This window comes from Anastrepha obliqua, chromosome 2 (assembly GCF_027943255.1).
Source record: "Anastrepha obliqua isolate idAnaObli1 chromosome 2, idAnaObli1_1.0, whole genome shotgun sequence".
In the NCBI taxonomy this organism is placed as follows: Eukaryota; Metazoa; Arthropoda; class Insecta; order Diptera; family Tephritidae; genus Anastrepha; species Anastrepha obliqua.
Window position 1 is genome coordinate 61,066,635 of NC_072893.1, and position 16,693 is coordinate 61,083,327.

At 34.5% G+C, this 16,693-nt stretch overlaps 1 protein-coding gene across 1 annotated transcript in view; it reads left to right on the forward strand.

Annotated features, from left to right (window-relative positions):
* Positions 1-16,693, forward strand: part of LOC129238774 (uncharacterized) — a 50,806-nt gene that overhangs the window by 22,983 nt on the left and 11,130 nt on the right. Inside the window, exons 6-11 of the mRNA XM_054873952.1 lie at positions 5,333-5,536; positions 5,757-6,005; positions 6,073-6,225; positions 6,298-6,428; positions 7,712-7,795; positions 13,516-13,669. Coding sequence (XP_054729927.1) covers positions 5,333-5,536; positions 5,757-6,005; positions 6,073-6,225; positions 6,298-6,428; positions 7,712-7,795; positions 13,516-13,669 — 975 coding nt within the window. The remainder of the gene's footprint in view (positions 1-5,332; positions 5,537-5,756; positions 6,006-6,072; positions 6,226-6,297; positions 6,429-7,711; positions 7,796-13,515; positions 13,670-16,693) is intronic.

Here is a 16,693-nt window from a genome sequence, read left to right on the forward strand (position 1 = left end):
GGTTAAAATTGGCTATTGTAGAGATGTTAGCAATAGTTTGGGAACATTATTGAGAAGGCATAACTTCTGAGCCGTGTGCTTGGGGCCGTTGTCTTATTGATAACTCAAACATCTCAGCGCCTTGTTTTAAATTTTGTTATAAAATATCTAAATAAACCAATTATCCCTTGTTGAAACAATAAACTGCAATTTTCCCACACCCACACACCATCACCCCACCACCACCATGTTTTACTGTTAGTAATCAATTTTCTTTATTCAGCGCTCTACCAGAGTTCATCCACACAATTTTTCTTCCTTTGATAACAAAAATGCAAAACTTGCCTTCAGCCGAAAAAATAACATTTTTCCTAAAACTCTGGAGGTTTGTGTATATGCTTATTTCCGAAAGCAATGCATTTTTTCCTATTTATTAGGGAAATAAATGGCTTCTTTCTAGAAACTCTTCCATGGTAGGCAAGTTTTCTTAAGACTCTTCTGGCAGTTGAAGCATTAATATATTTTTGAAACTCATTCCTTATTTCATCTTTCACTTTTGAAGCAGTTATCTCTGTATCTTTCTTCAAAAGCCCTCAGCTTTTCTTTTTCTGTTAATTTACAGGGACATCCTGCTTTCGGCCTTGAAGTTATAATATCGGTATTTTGTAGTTTTGGCCGAACGGATGCCCACGCAATGGCTGTTGTTCTTCCTATTTGTAGATAGTTTCGGCCTTCTTTTCGCGATTTTATTATGATTTTCCTCTAACTAATGTCAATTTCTTTTTTTCGTATTGCTTCCATTGTGAGGCTCCGTACAAAATTCTATAGAAACCCGATAAGCTAACAACTTATTAAATATTTTACTTGCCACGAAATCGTTCTAACAACAAAACTCATACAGGTATATGTATATTACCGAAAAGAAGTACCATTACGATGATGATGAACTACATAGTATTTGTACTGATCTTATTGTCAGAACTTCTTTGAAAAATATTACTTGAAAAAGCAAGAGCGTAGAATTACGTATGACATATAGTGTATGTGTACACAACGTAAATATGTATTAACCCATTATGTACTAGCGTTGCCATATGGCAACACTGTAGGTTGAATTTACAGTTATCCAAAACAGCAAAAACCAGCCACCTTAGATTGTTTAAGTTATTATATTCGTGTAACGGAAAGCTTTCACCATTGACGAAGCGATTTTGTTTCTATTTTTTCCTTAAATTCGGCGAGTAAGTCTATGGTTTTTCTAGTGCATTTTGTGAATCGCGAAAAAATGTCGCATCGGAAAAGGTAAGTTGAAATATTTTTCATAAATGTACATATATTTTTTTGGTTGTAAATATTTTAGTATTATGAATGTATAAATATTCTAAAGCAACAACAATTTCTTGTGAACTAATTTCTAATTTTCTGTTGTCGAGGTTATTTCTCAGCGTTGCCAAATGGCAACGCTAGTCCATATGATGTACAACTATTCTAAATAATAACTTTTTTGTGTTAGCTTGAAATTGCATGAGATAGAAGATGAATTGGAACAATGGGATGATGCTCAGGATGTTTACATTGAGCCACCGGAGGTTGCAGAATACACCGACGAGGATTCAGCGGATGAGGATTCTGGTGGATTCATTGACAACTTGACTGGAAGACAACTCTTGGCTACTGCTGAAATCGTCACGCGGAGAACGTCTTTTGAGGAAACCGAAGATGAGGTTACAGCTCATGGTCCAGCTAAAAAGCGTAAAGTCAGCTATAAATGGAAGAAAGCTGACTTGCCAGATTTACCCTCCACCGAATTCGAAACGACAATTTCTCAGGACTACGAAGGCAAGACTTGTACGGATATGTTTGAATTATTTTTTGATGAGGGCGTTTGTCAGTTTCTAATTGACCAGACCACTAAGTACGCATTATTTTTGAACTGCCCAGATCCCCGTATAAACATAGCGGAACTTAAATGTTTTTTTGCCATTTTGATTGTCTCGGGTTATAACAAGTTACCAAGTAAAAAATCGTACTGGGAAACTGGCGATGATATGCGAAATTCTTTGGTATCTAATGCTATGCGGCGAGATAAGTTTATACAAATCATGCGATTTGTTCATGCGAGTGATAATACTCAATTGAACAAGAACGATAGAATGAGTAAATTACGACCGTTGATGAACGTTTTAAAAAATAAGTTTCTTGAGCACATTCCAATCGAACAAGATCTAAACTACGACGAAAGCATGATTGAATATTACGGAAGACATGGATGTAAGCAATGTATTCGGAATAAGCCTATTCGTTTCGGATATAAAGCTTGGTGCCTAAATTCTGTCAGTGGATATTTAGCTAATTTTGAGGTGTATCAAGGTTCGATTCCAGGCTCTAATTTGGAACATGAGCAGAAATTCGGTAAAGCGACAGCTCCAATGCTAACTATGATAAACGAGTTACCTCTAGCTATGCGGACACAAAAGCTGCGGTTTTATTTTGATAATCTTTTCACAGGTATTCCACTATTGATGCACTTGAAAAAGATGGGTTATGGTGGTACTGGTACTCTTCGCCAAAACCGATTACCTAAAGAATGTCCGATTGCTAAAGTTGAAACCATGAAGAAGAGAGAAAGAGGTTCGTATGAATATGCTAGTCAAGGCGACGTCGTTGTAGCCCGCTGGATGGATAACTCTGTTGTGACAGTCGCCTCCACCGATCATAAAGTACACCCGCTTGGTACAGCATCTCGATACTCGAAGGCTTGTAAACAGAAAATCAAAATTCCTCGACCCCATCTTATTGGTGCTTACAATCAATCAATGGGAGGCACAGATCTCATGGATGCTCACATAAATAATTACAGGATTGGTATTCGAAGCAAGAAATGGTGGTGGCCTATCTTTACTTGGCTTATTGATGTTTCAGTAAACAATTCATGGATTTTGATGCGCAAATCCGGTAGGAATATTTCTCAGTTAGATTTCCGTCGTGAAATTGCTCAAACATATTTGAAAAAGTACGCGAATCCTCCAAAAGCGGGCGGCAGACCATCAACCTCTCAGTTTGGAGGAAGGATACTGGAAGGAGTTAGGTTTGACGGATTACATCATTATCCCCGGTCTGTTGACAAGAAACGAAGGTGTGCTGGTGAAAATTGTCAAACTATAGGCAGGGTCACATGTTCAAAGTGTAATGTAGGATTGTGTCTCAAGTGTTTTGAAAAATTTCATACGAAATACTAATTATAATAAAAATAATGTATAACTCTATGAACTATGAATAACTCTACTACAAGATAAGAATAGTTAAACTATAATAAATACTTGTTTTCTTAACACAAATTAAGTTTTATTTCATTCAAAATAATTCATCAAAAATTTTGATTTAAGTACTCGTATGTGCCTTGCGTTGCCATATGGCAACAGTCTAAAACTCAAGAATTATAAAAAAATTTTATATTTTTTTTTCATAATATATTTATTTAGACATCATTTAGTATATCCATGAAAATACTATTAAATATAACGTGTTTTGAAACTCCGTCCCTAATGGGTTAATGTTTTCTGATATTTTTCTATAATACTTTAAAATTGACAAAATGGAAAATTTATAATTTTATCTTTTTTTTTTTAAATAGCTTCGTTGAGTCGAGTTGATTAAGAATTTAATGGTGGTTGGTACTTTTTCAGGCAGGATTCTACAGACATCCTCAATGGGATTTTAATCTGGACTTATTGGTGGCCATTGCAACAGTGGCGTATTTCTTGATTGAAAAAGCCCTGTTATACGCTTTGCACAGAGTATCGGTGCCGGCTGATAAATGCAGTTATCGCCATAAAGTTGGTCGACAAATTCTATTAGTTCCATGTCTAATAAATTTACTTACATTTCAAGTTTCATTTTTGTTGTTATTAGACATACCGGATCTTCCCTTCATAGCAATTGTCTGTCTAAATTGAATTTGTGCTTCTTGCAAAAATATCATTTTCATTAAATTTTTGGATCACTTTCACGTGTTGATCAACTGACTATCGCTCTGTGACTAAGTTGGCCAAAACCTGTAGTGCCCATTGTCTCACCAAGAAATTTTAGATATCCCAAATAATTGCTGCCAAGGGTCTACACCACTCTTGAATCACCCTATATGTATAACTCGAGGATTTTCGTGAAATATTTTTACTAGTCTATTTCTTGCAATGAAAATTTTAATTTTACCTCTTATTTGTCCACTAGTCATTCTTTAGCCACTGCAAGATGACGGATTCTCGGTTTACAACGAGCACCATTGTTGGCTTTCCAATCACTCCGTTTATGTAGTTGCACGATTACTATTAAGATATTTTAGGAAATTTGCTATAGTGGTCCTATGATGATTGAGTTTCTAGCTCGTTTTCTTTCCCTAATTTGATCTACTTTTTCGTTCATTCGCAGTATGTAAATCTTTGGCCATGTTGAGGGAATCTCTTTTCTTGAGACATTTTAAAAACCCGAGGAAAATAAATTTACTTCAATGGTTATAAAAAGTTACCGGCGCGATATTTGCAGTATTTCGACCGGCAAATTGGCAGCTTCAAGGGGAAAGAGAGAGAAAAAAAGAAGAGAAACTGGAAGATTCAACAGTGAATATGTTGACTTGAATTTTTCCATTATAGCACGCGCACCCCTGTCTGGAGGGGCGACTGTTAAGGGGGCAGTTCCTCCAGCTCTCAAACAGTGGCTCCTTTAATCCTCTGAAACCAACCAGACAAAATTTTTTCATTAAAATAAGTTATTCCGCTTTGCATTTACATATTTTTAACAAAAACAAAAAAATGAAAATTTGAAGTGAAAACAATTACACTGCGGAAGAAAACGCATTAGGAGAAAAATGATGCGATTAAAGTTTTCGTTCTTACTCATTTTTTGTTCGACCGCATCACTTCATTGATCTTATAGGGACTTTTTAGACTTTCCATTAAGCTTAAAACATTGAAAATATATTATTTAGATTGTAAATGAATTTTTAAAGCAAAAACAAAAAAAAGGGAAAATTTTAAAGGGCTGGAGGAGTCCTCATATTGGAGTAAATCTTAAAGTTCCACCCATGGCTCGAAATTTCGGCAACAATTCTCAATAGACTCCAAACTTTGCTCGTTGGTGTAAAAATGTGAAGTTTAAATGCCTTTTGATATTACCAGATAATAAAAAAAGTTAAGGATGTCTTTGTATTTAAATACCAAATTGCTAAGATTCTATCGAAAAGCTCGTATGTAAGAACTTTCAAATTTTTAAAATTGCATTAATTGCTTATACATTTTATTTAAGTCAAATTTTAAATATATATTTAAAAATATGTATACTTTTTCCTTACTTTAAGGAAACGGTTGAGGACACTGGATCAGAGAGTGCATCTGGTGGAACTGACAAAAGTGTAAAGCGTCGGCGGCGATTTCTACACAAGCGACGGTCTGTTGTCAATCCTGATGAAAACTTTTATTTCTATTGGCTAATGATACTTACGGTATCCGTTTTGTATAATTTATGGGCTCTAATTGTACGGCAAAGCTTTCCCGAACTACAGGTAATACAACAACTTAGAGAAAAAATCTTTCGAACTTGTTTTGCGAATAGTAGTTCCACACAATTTCAAATGCCATGTGTCATATATCATTTTCTTTATGTTTCCATATACATATGTATGTACGAGTACTTACTACTGATAAAGTTTCCATATCACCGTATATAAGTACTTGTGGGCTTTAACTGGATTTTAATCATAAGCACAATATTTCTATTTTCAGCAAGCTGTTCCTATATTTTGGTTCGTTTGTGATACGCTCACGGATGTTGTCTTCATATTCGATATCGTCGTTCAGCTACGTACAGGATATCTGGAACAAGGATTGATGGTCTATGATGATAAAAAATTGGCACTTCACTATATTCATTCCACAGATTTTGTTTTCGATATGATCTCGTTAGTTCCTTTGGATTTGATACAACTGAAAATTGGTTCACAACCTCTTTTACGATTTTCACGATTTTTTAAGGTAACTGCTTTCAGTATTTAATTTTCAATTTTGCTTAATATAATTCTTTTTCTTTTTTTTTCTGTAGGTATATCGATGCGTCAAATTCTATTACATTGTTGAAAGTAGAACTGTTTGGCCAAATTTGTGGCGCGTAATAAACTTAATACACATTCTTCTAATTTTGGCGCATTGGTTCGGTTGTTTTTATTACCTATTATCGGAAGCCGAAGGATTTCAGGTTGGACGACAAGCTAAAGAGACATAGAATTGTCAAGTAATATTTAAAAATAAATATATTTCTTTTATCAAGGGTGACTGGGTATATCCCTACAGACCAGGCGATTATGCTACATTGACGAGGAAATACCTTGGGAGCCTTTATTGGTCAACGCTCACTTTAACTACAATCGGAGATCTACCTACACCTGAAACAAATGCAGAGTAAGTAGAGTTTGATATTTTTTGTAAGACTCAAATAGTTTTTGTATGTGTGGCAGAACTACACTTAACGGTATTTCTCAAAATATAATTTATCGACCATGGCAATCCACACTTAAGTGCAAGTGGAAAGTGTCATAGCAAAAATATACCTTTTGTGTTTGTATTGCCATGGTAATTTGGGAATCTCAGGATTTTGAGATATTTTAAATATAATATAATTTTGGCATCCCAGAACTTGTTCTCCTAGGATACAATTTTTTTAAATTCAATAAAAACTTAATGAGGTTTTTGCTTTTTTTATAAAAATGAGAAGCTTACCATATTAAAAAATTGTTGGTGGAATCTGAAAATAAATATTTATTTACATACATATGTGAATAAAGATACTGATATTTTTAATTGAATGTGCTCATTTTCAAAAAGTAGCCTAAAAAGGTAAAATATTACAATATGTCGGTTGTTTTTTTAGCTGCATTAGAAGTATCGATATCGATACCTATGGTTTGAGTGGAAAACCGTGTTTACATTTCTGTTCAGTAAGATCGGGCAAGCCATTATACATTTTTTAACGCCAGAAAAACGCTTCTAATTGTGGAAATTTCCTTTGAAAAAAAAAAATCTGTTCGAGAAGTTCATAGAGCACTGGCGGCATAATCGGTCCTTATTTCTTTCGAAATGAGGAAGGAGCTGCCTTTGCAGTGAATGGCTATCGAGCCATACTGATTGAATTTTTGCTTCCAAAAATTAATCAGCTAAACATCTACGTCATTTGGTTCCATCAAGGTGGCGCAATTTGCCTCACAGCACGCTTAGCAATCGATTTATTCAATATTCAATGGACCGTGTAACTCGTAGCCCCGGCAGACATATTCCGGATATCATATTCAAGATATTAATGCCATGAAATCAGCTACCAGATTATAATAAAATAATCATTCCAACAATATTAATGTTTGGTATTATCATTTTAAATTTTCGAGCTCCTAAAAAACAGCTGATTCAAATAATTTATACCAAGGATTTAATATAGAATGATAAATAAATATGCCACTATACGCTTCTGAATACATTTACATTTTTTTTAAGTTATACGTTTAGATGAAGTAATCATCAAAATGTTAGAAATGAGAATTTTTCAAGAATGCCGAATTATTTTTTTAACCGAAGTCTATTATTAATTTTTTGTATATTATATAAAATAATAAACTGTATATATCGAGTTACACGTATGTAATTTACTGAATTTACGTTTATAAAATGTATTTCTTTTACTTTATCGTAAGACCAAATTTTTCAGTGGACGGCCCAAGGTCTATACCAAGACGTGGTATAAGATCTAGATTACTACAATTCGGTTCTAATTATGGGTATGATTTCCCTTTCATTCAAATTATACTTTCGTAGTCTACATACATATGTATAAAAATACATATATGCGAGGTCACAATCGTTCACTATACTTATACATCAGGGACGTACCTGTTGACCAATAATCTGTATAGGGTGCAACCGTTCGCTTATTTAGCTCTCCCTAAAATAACCTTTCAAATCAAGTAAGAAATTCAATGGGCATCTGGTGGAAAATAAAGCATGGCGAAACGTAATAGGTGCATAAATAAAAACAAATAAAATCCGTCTCTGAAGCGCAAAAACATACTTTGTAGTCGCAAAGGTACGGACAACTCTTAAAAGCGCTCAAAGCTATGCCAACTTGAAATTTCTATACATTGCTGCCAAGTTTATACCCGTTTGTTGTCAAGCATTTCATCATAACACTCAATATGTCATCGCCAAGATTTGGAAAATTGGTAGAATTTTCTCTTTCTTCAAATAAAGGGGGTAATAGTACAGGCCAATCTTCTTCATCTTTATAGAGGCCAAAAATGTGGAAGTAATATTCTCCGCAAACCTGAGTAAGCGCCTAGCATTGGCGGCATAGCTTACCATTAACGGTGACTCAAAAATATGTACCACAACTGCACTTAAAGCTGTCGACCCTGCGTAGCGATGTGGTGATCCTACTGATAATATAATCTTGGTAGATCGATACTTTGTTTTCGATATAAGTTATATCAGTATTCGATACTTTTGTGGCGATATTCTGAAACTCGTATGGGTATTTCCTATCGATACTGCTCAAAGGTCTGCCTGGTGATTATTCGTGATATAGTTTTTGTTCTTCCGATACCAATTCCAATATTTGCGTACGCCGTGTTGTATTGTATCTCAATCTATTCCAACACTTCAAACGCTAATTAAAGCCTAACCACATTTATTTGTTTTTCTTCTGTGGATCCCGACTGCTTATGGGATTGCTCAAATCGCTGAAGATACCACTTTTGACCGAAATGGTACCGTCAAAAAGTAAATATGTAATGATATAAAATAATATGAAAAGTAGTGGTGTGTGGATCTTTCTTGGCATTTTTTCTGTATTATTTATTACATACTGTAATAGCTAAAGCCGTAGGCGAATGGGTTGGTGCGTGACTCTCATTCGGAATTCGGAGAGAACGTGGGTTCGAATCTCGGTGAAACACCAAAATGAAGAAACATTTTTTTCTAATAGCGGACGCCACCTCTGAGTGTATTTTTGCATAAAAAAGCTCCTCATAAAAAAATATTTGACGTTCGGAGTCGGCTTGAATCTGTAGGTCCCTCCATTTGTGGAACAACATCTAGAAGCACACGATAAATAGGAGGAGGAGCTCGGCCAAACACCCAGAAAGGGTGTCCGCGCCAATTATATATATATACATTGATACCAAAAATATAATATTTGTAATCGAAAATGGTTTTATTGTTTTCCAAAAGACTACTATTCTCCTTATCTGTTACCACCAGCTAGTACTGCATCGAATACTTTCGTCGCCATAAAGTTCATACAACTCATTTACCAACGATTGTCGCCGTCACCAACGAGGAAAGGTCCAACAATTTGCCGCAGCATTTTTCCCTCAAACCCTCCAACGGACGCTTCATCGGATATTGCCATTGTCTGCGTCATACGTTAGGACGGACATGATGATAGCCTTTAGAGTACTAGCTTTGTGCGTCGAGAGAGGACTTTACTATTTAATCGTGAAGATCAATTTACATTTGCATAAGTTCGAATCAATTTTTGAAGTATTTTTTTCCACTACATTTGAGGTAACTCCAAGCGTCTGATTTGAATGAATCAATCGTTTCTTCAGGCATCGAAAAACAGTCATCTCTCATTTTATTTTTGAGCTGCAGAAATGAGAAGAGATCATGCTAAATTTGGACTATAAATTAGTTTGAATGCTCAAAAATTCACGTTTTACAGCCAATCTATGAGAGCTTGTATTGCAGTGATGAAGAATGGTTGACTTCTTCGATTGGTTTCTCCTATTTCTTCCAGACACTTCTGGCAAAAAATGTGGTGTACCATTCAGAATTGATCTTTCTACGTTGCTCTAATTGCAAGATAGCGACATCTTCAATTATTTCGCTTCAATGCGTTTTGGGCGTGAAATACTTTGGTTGCACTTGACTCGTCTTGGAAGACCTGTACAGCCGATTGCTTTTCAGTTTTGGCTATACCTATGTGCATAAATTCATTACACGTCATCTGCCATGATCTTACAGACATTTTTGAGTACTGCCAACAATTATTTGCAGTGGCGGATTTACACTAAGTGCCAACGGTGCCTGCGCACAGGGCGGCAGATTCTACAAGGGCGGCAAAATTTGGAGAAGAAAATTAAAAAAATATAATATTAATTGCATGTCCAGAGTAAAATATGTTTCAGAACTCGCGTACAGCGAGTACAGCTGTTGAATGATTGCTTTAATTCTTCGTTTGCAGATGACAACGATGTGACTGTTAAATTTTTAAGTAACATATAACTATTTCAACCTGATGGTATGGGCTCACTTCCGACGACGAATAATGATGTCGATGTTCTCAGTACGACTTCTTGTTTTCTAGCTTCTACAGAAGAGAAAGAAGAAATTAAAAATTTAGCTACAAGCGACGAAACAACAAATATCAAGTCGAACGAGAAAATCATGAATGATGATCCAGGAACCTGGATAATTAGTGACTTTATCAGAGATTACGTAGCGGAAAATGCATGCAGTCAGAGCAAAAACCTCGATTTTTCTATCACAGAAAGAGTTTATAGCGATGGAAAGGCTCGCAAGTTGACGGAAACATTATTCGAGAGAAAACTGCTCAATGGTGAAAAAGTCCAACGCCCTTGGCTTAGTTATTCAGCAAGTAAGAAGTGTGTTTATTGCGTTCCCTGTCTTCTGTTTGATGCAGACTGTTCGTTTAATGGAAAGGCAGGTTTCAACGATTGGAGGCATGGAGGAGTTCGTGTAGAAGAGCATGGGAATTCGAAAATACACATAAAAAATATGACGATCCTCAAAGAAAGATCGAGCATCAAAAAAAGAATAGATAATGATTTAATGATCCAATTTGACAACGAAATCACTTATTGGAAGAACGTATTAAAAAGAGTTGCTGCTGGTACGAAAGCTCTAGCCTCACGTGGGTTTCCATTCTGGGGAAGTAATGAAAAATTCGGCTCACCAAATAATGACAATTTTCTGATGCTCATCGAATTGCTGGCATTATTTGATCCATTTTTAGAAGAACATATAAGAAGATATGGCAACAAAGGATCGGAAAGTACAAGCTGTCTGTCAAAAACCATCTATGAAGAGTTTATACAATTGTTGGCAGATGAAGTATTATCTATTATAGTTGAAGAAGTCAAAACAGCCAAGTATTTTGGTGTAATTGTAGACTCAACACCGGATATATCACACGTTGATTAACTGACATTTGTCCTCAGATATGTATAAAAAGATGGAACACCTGTAGAAAGGTTTCTAATGTTTATTGACAACACTGGACACAAAACTGAAGATTTGTTAATAGCCGTAACATCTGCTTTAGAATTTTTGGACCTTGATATAGCAGACTGTCGAAGTCAGTCGTACGATAACGCAAACCACGTTTCTGGCATTTATTCGGGCTTACAAGCAAGAATTAAAGAAATCAACGATCTAGCAGAACACGCTCCTTGTGCAGCCCATTCGCTGAATTTAGTTGGAGTTCACGCAGTCGAAAGTTGTACAGAAGCCGCTTCTTTCTTTACTACAGTTCAAGCATTGTACAATTTTTTCACAGCATCTACTAATCGTTGGGCAATTCTACAAGCCCAATGTGTAAAAAAAATCGTATTGAAATCTTTGTCAGTAACAAGATGGTCAGCTCGTCATGATGCGGTAAAAATACTCTATGAACACTATGGCAAAATCATTGAAACTCTGATCTTATTCGAGGAAGATGTAACGAGACAAGAAGCTAGAGGACTGAGGATTCAACTAGATAGACTTGAGATAACATTCATGCACATTCTTTCGCATTTTTTACTATCACGATTCCACACTGTTAGTAAAAGATTACAGAAAGTTGGAATCAACATTACTGATGTAATTAATGACTATCGTGGGCTGATAAAAGTAGTAGCAGATACACGAATGCAATTTGAAGTTTATGAAAAAGAAGCGTTGAACATATCAGAGAGGCAAGAATACCAGGCGACTTGTTTCGAGAAAAAGAAGAAGAAAGTTACAAGCTGACGAATCAAGAGATGGAGAAGTTCAGTTAACAGGAACCGATAATTTTCGAGTAAATACCTTCAATATCATACTAGACAACGTTGATTCAGAATTGAGAAAGAGAAGCCAAACATATGAAAAGATATACGAGGAATTTTCAGTGATTACTGATTTTGGAGGTTTGAATTTCAAAGAGCTTCGTGAAAGATCGGAATATTTGAGAAATGCTTATACTTCAGACCTTGAGATTTCATTCACTGACGAAATGATTCACTTTCACGCGTACTGTTCTGAACGAAAAATAGAACGTAACTCGCCATCTGACCTTCTGAAACTTCTGCGGACGAACGAGTTATACACTGAGTTTCCAAATGTGGAGATAGCATATCGAATATTTAACACATTAGCGTCAACAAACTGCAGTGCAGAACGTTCATTTTCATGTCTGGATAGAGTGAAAAATCATTTGCGTTCAACAATGTCTGAAAGCCGTCTGAATAGTCTGGCTCTACTGTGCATTTAGTCTGATTGTGTTTATTGTGTAGTCAACGATTTTCTGTACTACAATACAAACACGCACACACAAATTTAAAAAATTAGGGCGGCACTCTTCATGGTACACAGGGCGGCATTTTGTGTAAATCCGGCACTGATTATTTGACCTAATCGTCAGGAATTCGGTATCCAAAATGAACATTCTTTTTGACGGCAAACCTTTCATGAAATATTGAAAATATGTTCGTCCGAAATTCGTCCTGTAGCAAAGTGCGACTACGATTGAATTTGGTAAGCCAGCGAATCAGTTGGGGCCGAGATGGTGCTTCATTACCAAAAGTCGATCGACATGCTATTGCCGATTGACTGAGATGAATTAGGTTTTTCGAGTTTTTGACTGTGACCAATTGCGATAGCGGCAACAGTGTAAACTAATTAATAGTTGTTTCTCATAAATTTAATTTTTCAAATCTATCGAATTTGTTACTGGAATAGACTAGGCTTTAGTATTAGTACTGCAGTTCGAAGAGAAGTGAATGCATTAAGGAATATCTGACAGGGGGTTATTAATTTCATCAATTGCACATACGGAAAATAGCAGTCGAATTTCTAAATTCTCAAGATCCGCATCAGTTTAGTGTTAGTAGATTTCCCTTTAGGGTATGCCTAGACATAAATTCGACTACTTCTCCTTCAGTTTTTTCCATAGTGAGCGATTGGACCTCAAATGCAATACATATCAATGATGTTGGGGCTGTCCACGTGATTTTATTTGAAATACCAAAAACTACTTGTAATTAATATGTAATTGCATGTTCACACGTATCAAAAAGTTGTAAGAAAGCCATCAAAGTTTTCGAAAGTTGTGACAGCCTTCAACACCTATTGATATTAGATATCCGTTAATGTTCATGTCAGGTTTTTTCGGAAACTTTGATGCATTTATTTATTTATTATTTTCTAATATCGTATTATTGCTTCTCATTCTTCTTAGGTACATTTTTACAATTGTAAGCTATCTTATTGGAGTATTTATTTTTGCAACCATTGTGGGCCAAGTAGGAAATGTGATAACCAATCGTAATGCTAACCGTTTGGAATTCGAGCGGCTATTGGATGGAGCCAAAACTTACATGCGTCATCATAAGGTTTGTATACATATGAATGTGTGTGTATGTGCAAGGCCGCTATAAATAAGCTAAAAATCAAGTATGTGTGTTGATTCGTTGCAACATTCTTGCAGTCAAATCTATGATACTATGTGATACTGAACTATCTTATTACCAGTTTGCAGAAGTAGTTCGTCTTCTATATTTTTTCAGTGCTAACAACTGTTATTTTTAACATCCCGAAGTCCTACTAATGATGTCTATGCATAAGCATCATATATTTAACGAATGAGAGGGCAAAGTCATCGACATTACACTAGTTAGTGAACCAGTTCATATTTATAGTCCAATTTGTGACGAAAAGTATCAGTATCACACATTTTTTTTTTGTTATATTTAAACTTGCCGGTGTTGCAGTTTACCTTGCGTAGAAAATGAAATTACTTAATGTATTTAACATTTTTTAATAAATTTCTAAAATCGGTAGTGGTTTTCGTCTGATGCAGCTTCAAAATTAGATACATACACGTTAAGGCGTGCTATTGCTTTGACATCATTTCTATTTACATACAGAAAACATTACATGCAGTCTCGTTTCCTATTATAATACAACATTTGCTTTATATGGACGAAAATTCTTAACTTCATAGAAAAAAAAAATTGCCAAAAAGCAATGCGATTTTTAAACGACTATATTTTATTTTTTTATTTATTTTGTTACTAAAATTGAATAGGCTATATACCCAGAGTTTTCTGTACTTAAAAATTTAAAATTTTGACGATATTTTTTTTTGAAATTTGTTAAAGTTTTGTAAATTTTCTTCCATGAACTTCGATTTATAAGGTTGTGGTTATACAACGAGCTTTTAATAAAAATTTATGAAAAATTTTGGTATGAAAAATATGGTGAATATGGTAAAAAGATTAAGTGACTTAATTATGGAAGCATAAGTGTAGATTCTTTTAAAACTTTTTAGCACTCCGCAAGAAACAGCATAAAAAACAGCATAAAGAAAGCTACTAGTTCTATAGTAAAACTATAGATACGTTTCAAAAGTGCTAAGAACCGCATAAATCTGAAATAATTAAATAAAATCGCATAAAAAAGGGCACTAGTCCCATATTATAACTATAGATACGTTCCATAGACCGCATGAATCTGAAATAATTAAATAAAATCGCATAAACAAAATATTGTATTTTTGAAAATTATATCTTTATTTAAGAAACGTCAGAATCGAAAAATAAATTTACGTCAGAAATAGAATCAGCCAATACCCACATGTTGCGCGTTCGTTTAGGATTTGGCGTAAAATCACTTTCGTCACTTGAGGAAATGTACACGTCTGATCTAGATAGTTATGCAGGCGGTTCCATACTTGTAGGGTTAGCATTTCTGATGTAATCTGTGATGAGTTTTTGCTTAGCTGGTTTAGAATCTTGTTTATATGTACAATTCCCGATAGGTCAACATGCATTTTGTAATTTAAAAAAAAAAACTATTTCAAAACCGCATAAAAAAAAGCCCCATAAAAACATAACCTACTGTATACCATTTTTGTTATAAATTTAGGTAGTGTCTGAATCTGCTAGGAACGCTCTATGCTCCTGCTTTAAAAATCATGGCAATTTCAATACTTTTTTAATTAAAAGATGGTGGCAAAGTCATGCGCAATTAATTTTAATTAAAACACACAAAACAAATTTCATTTAATACCCATAGCCTAACTTATAACTACGTTATGGCAATAATTAATTTTCTTTGTAATTAAGTGGCAACACCGAATGAAAATATTATTGTATTCAAGCTTGGTTTTTTACCTTTATATTGATATATACATATAAATAGGTATATATATATATGTTTTATAAATATATTTTTGTTATCAATTCCTTATTTTCTAAAACAATAGATGGCAACACCAGTTAATAATAAGTTAATAATATGTTTTTCATTGAAGTTTGATAAAAAACCTTTCATTCGATACCTATATCCTAATATTAACTGAAATGTGTGATAAATTGCTACTTTTGTAAAAAAATGCAGGTGGCAACGCTATCAAAAAAAATTATTTTTGAACCAAATTTTTCTTAAAAATGTTTGCCTTTGGCTAATGTAATACTTTTCTATTTAAAAAAAAAATAATTTTTTAATGTTAAAATTAGTGTTACAATCTACTGCCCATGGCAGTTTCAACTGTACAGAAAGTGTTAAAAACGGGGCAGTAGCTTTTGAGTGATGCTCTCTCGAAGAAATTTTCTACCTTTATTTGTTGTTTGTCTAATATGCTTTTATTAAAAAGAAATAAAAATAAAAGAATGCAATTTTATTATATACTGCCATTTAACCCTGGATGACTAAATCCGGCCACTGAACCACGCATGCCTGCAGTTTTGCGAATTCGACATATTGCCGTCACACCACCTGACTAACAGAACTTTCATAAATAGTTAAAAAGAAATGCAACAATACTTCTCTTAATTTACACTTATTTGTTTGAAATAAAAAAGGAAATATAAAAAATTAGTGGCAGAATAACACTGATTTAAGTTTAGTGGATAACACCAATTAAGTCTAGGGTTAAAAACATGACAACAATTAAAGCCAATAGAGCTCTAATTTGTAATTTTACAACTGATGCAATTCTCGTCACTCTCGAACTAGTATGACTTTATCCATCAAATTCTGGTTCACATTTGCTGAGTAGATGGCTTCTCCCATGGCATGATAAGTCCTCAGATATATCTTGGAAAACATATTTATTGCAATCAATTCAAAACTTTCAAACGGTACGCCGATTTAGATTTGTGAAACTTTCGAACGATTGGATTGCGAAAAAAGTTACTACTTATCTATATATGTAGTACGACTGAGTCTCTGTGATGTTCTCGACTTTTGTCCCCTAAAGCGTAGTAGCTATAATTTTCACGGGCCAAAAAAGGCTTAATAGTTGATCACATAGTAAATAGTTGAGACTTCTAACTTTGATAAGCTAAATTTGTTATTAAATATTTAAAAATCGTCAAGAGTTCTGTGAGAGAAAAAAGTCTAAGATGCTCTGA